A 9,938-nucleotide genomic window follows, 5' to 3' on the forward strand; every position below is an offset into this window, starting at 1 on the left:
AAAGGGGCAGAAAGCTGAGAAAAAATATAATTTTCTAGTAGAAAGAAAAAAATAAGTAGAATTTTGTACTACTGTGAGTTGAGTTAGAAGTATGTCCTGTGCCACGTTAGAGAGCAAGGGTGGTAGAGACGTGTCTGTGTGTCCAGGTAATGCAGGTTTCTAAAGTGTGAAACATCAGACTGAACATTTATGTTCAGATGTTGAGACTCAGATCAGGAGCAAACAACGTTTTAAGCCCTTGCCCTTCTCCTGGGCTGTTTTCCTCTGATGTCACCTCTTCCTTCGTCCCCCTAATCCAAGTGTTGGGAGCATCTCATAGGCCAAACGTCTCTGCTCTTCCGGGCTGCCCCTTTCACAGAGGGATCCAGGTCGACTCCTCTATCCTGCCGTACAAAAAGATCAATTGGCAGAATAACTAAATCTGAGGTTTCATATTGGCAGGCCAAATCTCTCTGAAAAGCTCTGGCGTTGTGGGATGTGAGACCTTCGCTGCCAGCTGCACTTCACTGCATCAGCCAACCTTGAATGCAATTCGAAGCAAGTAACGAGTTTATTTCAGCTGAATTCCAGTTGCACCTAAACACATAGCTGATGTTTCATTCAGTTTGCCACCCCTGAGTATTCAGCACGTGGTAGATAGCAATTAGTTCTAATGCTTGGTGATACCCTGCTCCTCCTTTACAGGAAATCTAAACATTTTATGTAACTACCTGACATTAAGCTGTCACAATCTACTACATCTGCAGAACGCTATATTGAATATAATGTACAGTACTATGACAGTGTGGGTGGACAACATAATCGGGCATCCTCAAAGGCACCTAAATCTGTGAGCAACCTACACACTGCGCCTGTATTAAAGGACATACTGTGGTTGATCGTGACAAGAACTTCTCTTCTAATGGAACTCAATAAAAAGGTAATCAGAATTTTTAATCCATGCATCTTTTTTGTATCAGTAACTCCCTCTTCTACGAGGCCACAGAGTAGACTGTTCTTTGTATCTCCATCTCCATAGTTGTGCTTGCAAAGACTTGGATTGGGAGAGGGTAGATGAGACTTTCAAGAATAGCACTTAGAAGAGGGTTTTTAACAATTGAAATAGCTTGATTTCCATTTGTGTGTTTGTGTGTGCGTGTGCATGCAGGTAAAACAACCAGCCTTGGCTATGGGATCGCTCTGGTGTTTTGGGCAGACTGTGCTCTCCACTCTAAAGTCACAGTGTGCTGAAAAGAAGTACCCCAGCTATGGAAAACCATTTTCAAGGCACAAAACTCAGCCCTTTGACATCGCTCCCTCTTCCATTACTTAGAAATAACGGAAGCTTCCTTAAGCTTAAGGAAACTTCTTTCCTTGGGGAAGATTAGCTTCCTTACCCTCAGGCAGTTTGACTCAGGTAAATCATATTCCTCATGCCTTGGCTTACAATGACATTAAACATGGGTTCAGCAAACAGCTGAGTTTCTGATTTCACTATTGACTTGTCTAAAGATCAGAAAAGCCATAGTGCAAATGTGTGATTGAGATAGCATCACAAAAGGTTGCTTTCCTCTGATGAGATTTAGTTCATTAATTGTACCATTCAAAGATGATAAATATCTGGCTTATTGCAGTGAAATAGGCTTCTGTACAGCAAGTATCTACTGACCTGTTCAAAATTCAGTTTAAGTTGCGGCTTTGATGTCAATGGGACTGTTTCAAGGGAGAAGCCTAAACATTCCTGTAGGTGTTTGCTAGCAGGATTATGGATATAAATTTCCATCTTAAATTGCCTTGTGAAAGACTGCTGAATTACAGTGATAGAAATCAGAGCACAGACATGCACAGACTGTCTCTATGGCTTTTTTTCAATGAATGCTATGTATATTTTGAGATATTTTTATCTAACATTAAGGCATATTGTAGACATTTATGTGAAATTAGAAGATTCTATGTTTATCTGTATTACAGAGCAAACTGTTTCAGGTTTTCATTCAGATTCTTTTTAGAATATTTTGGAAAATACTAAGGAACATTTTCTAGGTAATATACAAACCCTAATACTATAGTAATTATAATACGGTATTTATTCACAAGATTCCTCTATGAAAAAAAAAAAAAAGGTAATTTCAGCTAATACCCTTAAAGAAATCCCTTTTCTCTTCTTTTCCTCCTCCTTCTCTTCTCCTGTAGCTGAAAAGCCAATAAAAAAATTCTCCACCTCCCACACAGTTGAGAACTAGATCTGTGTGCATTTATCCCAAGCATGTTTTGAGACCCAGAAGAGGGTGAAAGTAGTTAATGTGCAACAAGAATCTTAATTTCAGACACCTTTATACTGACCTTTCTGATATACTGGAAGCTACTCATTAAACAAGTTTCGATCAATTTAAGTCCAGCCTGAGGAGGAATGTCTCGAGTCTACTTGCATTCATCTAATCAGACTTCATGTGCATCCACAAATGGCACAGAACTGAAATCGATCACTGATAATGAAACCACAAATGAAAAATGGACTGAAGACTCCTTTCCAGGATTAGAAATACTGTGCACAATTTATGTTACATATGCCGTGATCATTTCGGTGGGGCTCCTTGGAAATGCTATCCTCATCAAAGTCTTTTTCAAGATTAAATCAATGCAGACCGTTCCAAATATCTTCATCACCAGCCTGGCGTTTGGAGACCTGCTCCTTTTGCTCACGTGCGTGCCCGTGGACGCGACGCGGTACCTCGTGGATACCTGGCTCTTCGGCAGGATCGGGTGCAAGCTGCTCTCCTTCATCCAGCTCACCTCGGTTGGGGTGTCCGTGTTCACACTGACCGTCCTCAGCGCTGACAGGTGGGTCCAGCACGGCGGGTTTGCCAGGGAATATCTCAGGTATGAAGTTAGAAACGAATAGAAGAGTAGAAATTGTCATTCTGAATAATAATACATGGCACGTTGAAATAACTAACCTCCTTCTTCCATTTAATTTAATAATGTATATTCTTGTAAAAATTACAGAAGTTCTTTTTAATGAAGTGAGACTCTTTGTAAGTATTCTGACCTTTTATTAGTTTGAAGTGCAGTGTATTTTTTTCTGTTTTACACAGAAAAGGTAAATGGCTTAAGGCTGGGAAAAGACAGTATATTGGTGCTATCTAGTGGTGCACTAAAGTAGTCAATGAAGATGAGAAATAGATCTGTGAAAATGACTGGGGAAAGTGGAAATCCTTCCTCTTATGCACTTCAATCAGTGTCTAAGATCTGAGAACTAAAATAACTGATATGGGTAAAAACTGACAGTAAAGACATAAGAGACTGTGGAACAAGTTACTTTCAAGACTTGCAGTTTGATAGTTACCAGAATACTCTAATTTTCAGCTTGACAAGTATTTAGTGTGATATAGATTTAATGTGGCATCTAATTTGAGTATTTCCTCTGCTTATATTTATAGCACTTATATCTTTCCCTGAGCATTGTTAACATAGATGCTGTGAAATTAAACTCAGGCTACATGTTAGTGCGGATCAGAGCTCCAATCTGACTGTTTTCAGAAGGAGTTGCTGAATAATCTGTTTTTATTCTGTCGCCTTTCTGAATAAATAATAGTAATATGAGATTTCAGCATGAGCATGTGAAGAAGCAGAAAAAGCCAAAATGAATTCTAGCGTTAAGAAAGAAGTAATTGTCATCTCATATGGAAGAAGTAATTGTCATCTCATATGGCAGCAAGCACGGATGCTATGTAATAAATAGGTCGTGTATCCAGACTTTAGATACCAAGCACTGCTACTGTTAAGTGAAAAATCAACCAGAGTAGGACTGGCCAAACAGGGTGAGATCAAGGGGGCATCTAGGCCAATACCCATCCTCCAGAAGCAGTTTATAAGTCTGTAAGGTTTATAAGTGGTTTATAAGTGTATAAGTCTGTTGCGAGCAGATTTATAAAGGCAAGGAAAGATAAGTCAAGAAAAACAAGAACGCAGCAACTATCCAAGACTCCAGCTCCTGTCCCCTGTGCCGCCAGGGACCACCTGGGCTGGTGCTTGTCCCAATGACCTCAGCGTGCTTCTCCCTAGAGCCTTGCACAGCTTGTTCAGCAATGCATTTCAGGGTTTAATGCCTGTTGCATAAGGAACTGCTTCTTGTTTATGGTTTATTTTATTTTCACTGAATTATCTATTATATCTCAAAGATCCTATTCCTGCAGGAGGTCAGTTAAGAATCAATCATTCAGACACTTCTGTATTTGATTCTTGACACAGTTCCCATGCTGCAGCATCAGGGCTCGAATCAGCATTAGCCCATGCTTTGAAATATGAATGAATACCCGAGCACTGTTTTGAGTGAGACTGCACTCAGCTAGCATCCTAAGAACATGGGAGGAAAAGAAAATGTGTATGCTGGAATTTGATGTGTTTATAAACTCGTTAACCAGTTTCATCTCTTTACAAGTCTTGCACGTTAATTTCTTCATTAACTTTCTACGTAGCTCCATGAATGTAGGACAGGTGATCCCTTTACTGATTCTATTCCAAAAAAAGGGCAATGCACCTCTACTTAGAAAGGCTTCCAGGACAAGTTCTGCCAGGCAATTCATCATTTTCACACAATTCATACACATGATTACAATTATTTTTTGTATTTCAATCTTTATTATGAAAGAGCTTATAACCGTATTGATGTCCAGCTGAACCTCCCTTTAGCAGGTAGGGGATGGCTCCATTCTCAGGCTCACCCCCCCGGGCTCGCATTGCTGCCGCAGCCCGTGACGCTCTCACGTTGGTTGTTTTCAGGTACAGAGCCATCGTGAAGCCCTTGGAACTGCAGACGTCGGACGCGCTCCTCAAGACCTGCTGCAAGGCTGGCTGTGTCTGGATCGTCTCCATGATACTTGCAATCCCGGAGGCTGTTTTTTCGGATCTATATTCTTTTAGTAATCCCGAGAAAAACGTAACTTTTGAAGCGTGTGCCCCCTATCCTGTGTCCGAGAAGATACTGCAGGAAGCTCACTCCCTGGTTTGCTTCTTAGTGTTCTATATTGTGCCATTAGCCATCATTTCTGTCTATTATTTTCTTATTGCCAGAACATTATACAAAAGTACCTTCAACATGCCAGCAGAGGAACCCGGTCATGCCCGTAAGCAGGTAAGCTATGGTCAAGTGCTAGTGTCCCATTTTCCAAAACGTGTCATGCTGATTGACATTTTAGTTTTTGTGTGCAAAACCTTTACTTCATAATATGTGCAAATAGGCAACTAAAATCCTCCATAAAATCAGTGCATATTAGCAATACAAATTCAGCTATGCACTTAAGCACATGCTTATGAATCACTAGCTTAACTGTGGGTGTACATGAGAGAAATGGCTTTTCTGTTTTGTGTATTACCTTTATTATGACCCCATTAAACTCTGAAGTTATAACACTGAACTCTAAACATAAAGACCTCATTGGCATTAGGATTAAAAGGTGTGACATTAATAAACATTAGCTGAGCTGACACATTAACCATTGTCCTTTCAAATCCAAGTCTAACTGAGCTTCCCGTGTGATTTATAAGGGAAAGGAAACATGTTCTACACTGGAAATACTTTGTTGAAAGGAAAAAAAAGAAAGAAAGAAAGAAAGAAACTGATTCACCTTTTTGTTTTGTAACTATTTTGCTTTTTTGGTCACTAACGCATTTAGACTGATTAATGTTAACAGTCTTGGAGCCCTTTAGAAATCAGCACCAGTCACCTAAACATGTGTTACTAATTGCTATTAATACCAGATATGCCTTATTTTCTCCTAGATTGAATCCCGCAAGAGAGTTGCAAAAACAGTGCTGGTGCTAGTTGCTTTGTTTGCCTTTTGCTGGCTGCCTAACCACATCCTCTACCTGTATCGCTCTTTCACGTACCACTCCTCTGTAGACGCTTCTGCCTTTCACCTGGTAGCCACCATCTTCTCCCGCGCCTTGGCCTTCAGCAACTCGTGCGTCAACCCCTTCGCTCTTTACTGGCTCAGCAAGAGCTTCCGGCAGCACTTCAAGAAGCAGCTGTGGTGCTGCCGGGCCCCGCTCCGCGCGCGGCTGCCCCGCGCGCCCCAGGGCCGCTCTCCGGCGCGGGCGCTGTCGGGCACGGGCAGCGCGCACGGCTCCGACATCAGCGTCACGCTGCTCACGGACTGCAGCATCACCAAGGAGGAGGAGAGCGTCTAGGCCGGCTGCGGGGAGGAGGACCCGGGAACGGGCGTCTCTAACCGCGTTGCTGCGTCCGGGTCCCGGGAAGGGCTGCCTTGGCTTGCACTGGCTGTGCAGTTTCCACGGGAGTTCCTAATGCTTAACATTATTCAACAAGAAAAAGATATCAAACTCTGTGGGAGAAGAAGCCAAAGCAGCTGAACATTTCAGTGTCAGCTCCGTCAAAGGAAATACTCCAGTTCCACAACGAATGTGGATCCTTCACTGAAATTCCCGTACTGGGCAGGAGGAGTCAGCAGAGCTGCAAGGGAATTTCTGCACTGGTTGAGGGAATCGTTGTTTTATTCCTGGCAACTTGTTCTTTGACTTGTGACTGAGAACTCTCTTTTGTCAAGTATTTGCATCTAAAGCAAGCAAGCAAACACATGTTTCTTCATAATACAGTAAATTAGGCAGGTTTTTAATTTCTTTTCTTGTCCCACATGTTAAAAACCCAGTGAATACTTTGGAAAGTAAACTAAAATGAAACAAAACTTAAGTCAGTAGTAAGGAACAGGAAAAAAAAGCAGTATTATAGCCCAGCTCTGCACTACCCATTGCTTCAAAAATCCAGGTAACAACGGCCTGCAAGAAGGGATGCCCTGATTCCCTCCTCGTTTCCTAAGGAAGTCAAGGGAATGAGCAGGGGATCGCACCTCCTAAAGAGGGCAGGCACATTTAGCCACATTTGTAAAATCTTTTGAAACCAATGGATAAAACAGCTCAACAGAGCAGTGCTCTTTACTGTTACTCGACGAGATCAAGAAACCAGTGTGGATTGTGAGTGCTCTGGTTTGGATTAGCACGAGACCTTGGAAGCAAACTGCTCAAATACCTGCTCCTGCCTCGCTCTGGCTTGGCTCCAAGAGGCACCTGTGGCACATACCTGGATTCTGGTTTCCAAGAGAAAACTGTGTGTTTGGTCCACGGAATGAGATCGGAGATGCTTTAGTCTAAGTGAGGCTCCAAAGAGCGCAGAGAGCGGGTGTCAGACCAGGCATTTCTCTCCACAGATCCAGCCCCAGCGCCGTGTACTGCTCGGTAACGTGCTCATGAGCGCTCTGGCAATTTTCAAGCATGCAAGGAGAGCTGGCTTTCTGTATTGTACTAATTTTTGAAGTTATTAAAGTACTATCTCTTTTTAATATGATATATGGATTATACAAGATTGTGGTGTCAGTAATAGAAGCCTGAATTTTATTTCCTATTTAAAAGGTAGATGCAGCCAAGCCCCAAATCCACCCATCCATTCATGCACCATCATTTGAGTTCAGCATGAGATAAAACTCATAGAAAAACACATTTGCAGCCTCTCTCTTTTGACTGCCTTAATCAGAACAATAAAACCAAACCATAGATCCCCAGGGCATTCAATACAACCTGTGCAGCTGTTTTAAATTAATGTAATCCGTCTTGGCCTTATCTTAGATTCTTCATTTACATGATGCAAAATTCTAAGTACTAATTTTCAATGGAATCCTGATTCTCCCTTTTATTTTACCAGTTATACAACAGGATGGGACCATTGAAATAAATGGAAATATAACAGCACAGAAATGCAAGTCTATCTCAAGGCTGTTTCCAGAGACCTCTTTTTACTCCCTCTGTGCTCATGCAACACTGCTAAAGCCTTTGGAAAATCTTTGTCTCTGCCAGACAGAGCCAGACTTCCTACGGATGCCCCCCGAAATGCCCTGGCTATATCTCATAACACTCCTTAAAAATCACTGCTTCCAAATGCACCATTTTCCTTGCTGTGCACGCAGCTACTTTTGGCTTATGTACCCTTTGTTCTAACTGGATTGTTTACCTTTTTGCTATTCCACACTTTTATAAAATGGATGTTTTTGCTAGATACTGCTTATGTTTTGGTTAAAGACTGGAAATATTTGATGCCATATTTTAACCATTCCATATTTTTACAGTTACATCATTTCAAGCTATCATGATGATGTATTAGAGTGATCTATTGGTCAATATATATTTATAATCGAAATGATCTGATATTCATTCCCTCTATTCACCTAATACAACTATCCATAAAATGTTTCCACATTACCATAGTTGGATTTAGGGGAAAAGCTTTATTTCCTTTGCAATCTTTTCTCAATGTTTCTTGGGGGAAAAAAATGGCTCTTTCAGCCCTCAGTAATAGAAATACAATTCAATAATAATATAAGGGAACAATATCTATTTACAGAAATGCTGAGTGTGATTTAGAAAAGAAATGTCATGAGAAATTAGGGTCTTACTATTTATATCCACCCTGAAAGAAAATGCAGAAGAAAGGTGCAAGATATAGAAAGGAAAACTCTATCAAAGGACTTGTCCCTGTGGAGTCTTTCTGGGTGAGTAAATACAATTTTTAGGGTGTATCCTTTTTTAATTTTGTGAACGAGATGTGCACACGAACAGCTTTAATACATACAAGTGTAAGCATTAATGTTCTTGTTAGCAACTGGTTTAGTAGTAATACTCTAATTTGTTTCACACTATAAGATACCATCTTAGTTTGGAAAAAATATTTTCCATATATATTTTTAAAAAATCATGTCAAAGCATGTCTATAGTGTAACAAACTGCATCTCTAGCAAATGTCACCGAATATTAAAGTTAGTTCATGAAATTTTGAAGCTCAGTTTTCTGTTTTCATAGAAAGTATTTTACGTTGCTGGCAGCCATGTGTTTCTTATAAGGATAATTCACTTAAAGAACAACCCGAGTTTCACACAGCTGCAGCAGTGGGACTGGCTCTCCCACTGCTCATCTCCTCAGTGAACTGGATTGTGGAGTTTCCTTTGTCAACATGGGAAATGGTATTTGGGTTTTGGCTGCTCTAGATCTGGTCCTGTCTTTTCTCACACAGATAAGACGTCTTCATTCTCACTAGAGACTGAGAACAAAAAGAGTCTACAGGCTCCAGCCCCATGGAAAGCACAAACAGGCGGAATCTCCCTGTCATCCATCAACATTCACTGCCTGCACTTCTAATATCACAAAGAATTTTCTAAAAGAAAAAAAAAAGTGAACTGTGACACTTCATCTAATCTTAGCTATTGAATTCCTGATCCTACTTCAGTAGGTATCAAAATATCTGTTCCTTGCTAATACCAAGTTTTCAATACATATAGTAGATGATATCTTTAGAACAACAACCAACTCTGAGTGAAGAGTTCCTTTTATTACTCCGAAAAGTCAGACTTAGACACAAAAATATCATTATGTAATACGCTAATGCTTCCTTTTCCTATGCTCCTTGGGATTTAAAACGCCATCTCCTGAGCCGCGCGGTTGAATTCCAGCCCCATCCCTGGAACATGCGGGTCGTCTTTCCCTTGGTGAGGCAGCAGTGCTTGTGCAACCGTGAACTGAACCGTTCCCGAGACGCGATCAGGACGGGAGCCGACCTGGCATTGAAAAAGAACAAGTTTTCAGCTGAATCAGCTCCCTGTGCAGGAGCTGAGGAGAAGCGATGGTGGGGACAAGGTAAGAGGCTATGGACGAGCGTCGCGCTGCTCTAGTTCACCCCATGCATGCTGTTACCCATGGGGAGCATGGGCCAGTTCCAGGTAGTTTGTCCTCATTTCTACAGCAAGACAGAAGCGTGCAGGTCAGATTTACCCCACAGAAAGTGGTGCACGGGAGCTGGGTACCCCAGCTGCATGCAAGCACCCTTTCCTCTCTGTCAGACCATGGGAATTGAGCTCGGACTTCCGACTTCCCAGCACTGGGCCCTAAGGACTTGTTTT

The 9,938-nt window shown here is 41.5% G+C and overlaps 1 protein-coding gene across 1 annotated transcript; it reads left to right on the forward strand.

Moving 5' to 3' along the window:
* The first annotated feature begins 2,389 nt into the window (after positions 1 to 2,389).
* On the forward strand, positions 2,390 to 6,168 carry BRS3 (bombesin receptor subtype 3). Its single transcript, XM_010211900.2, has 3 exons — positions 2,390 to 2,820; positions 4,762 to 5,113; positions 5,761 to 6,168. Exons 1-3 carry the CDS (start codon positions 2,390 to 2,392, stop codon positions 6,166 to 6,168), a joined length of 1,191 nt encoding a protein of 396 aa, XP_010210202.2.
* The last annotated feature ends 3,770 nt before the right edge of the window (positions 6,169 to 9,938 follow it).

The sequence above is a fragment of the Tinamus guttatus genome, unplaced genomic scaffold (genome assembly GCF_059628265.1).
Source record: "Tinamus guttatus ecotype Peru unplaced genomic scaffold, ASM5962826v1 Tinamus_guttatus_pri_ptg000217l, whole genome shotgun sequence".
NCBI classification, from domain to species: domain Eukaryota; kingdom Metazoa; phylum Chordata; class Aves; order Tinamiformes; family Tinamidae; genus Tinamus; species Tinamus guttatus.

Bases quoted from the DNA above. Each gene is read 5' to 3' on its own strand.
- BRS3 (XM_010211900.2), top strand. From the start codon at position 2,390: ATGTCTCGAGTCTACTTGCATTCATCTAATCAGACTTCATGTGCATCC. The intron at 2,821-4,761 runs GTGGGTCCAGCA...GGTTGTTTTCAG, and splicing joins ACCGTCCTCAGCGCTGACAG to GTACAGAGCCATCGTGAAGC. The intron at 5,114-5,760 runs GTAAGCTATGGT...ATTTTCTCCTAG, and splicing joins CCGGTCATGCCCGTAAGCAG to ATTGAATCCCGCAAGAGAGT.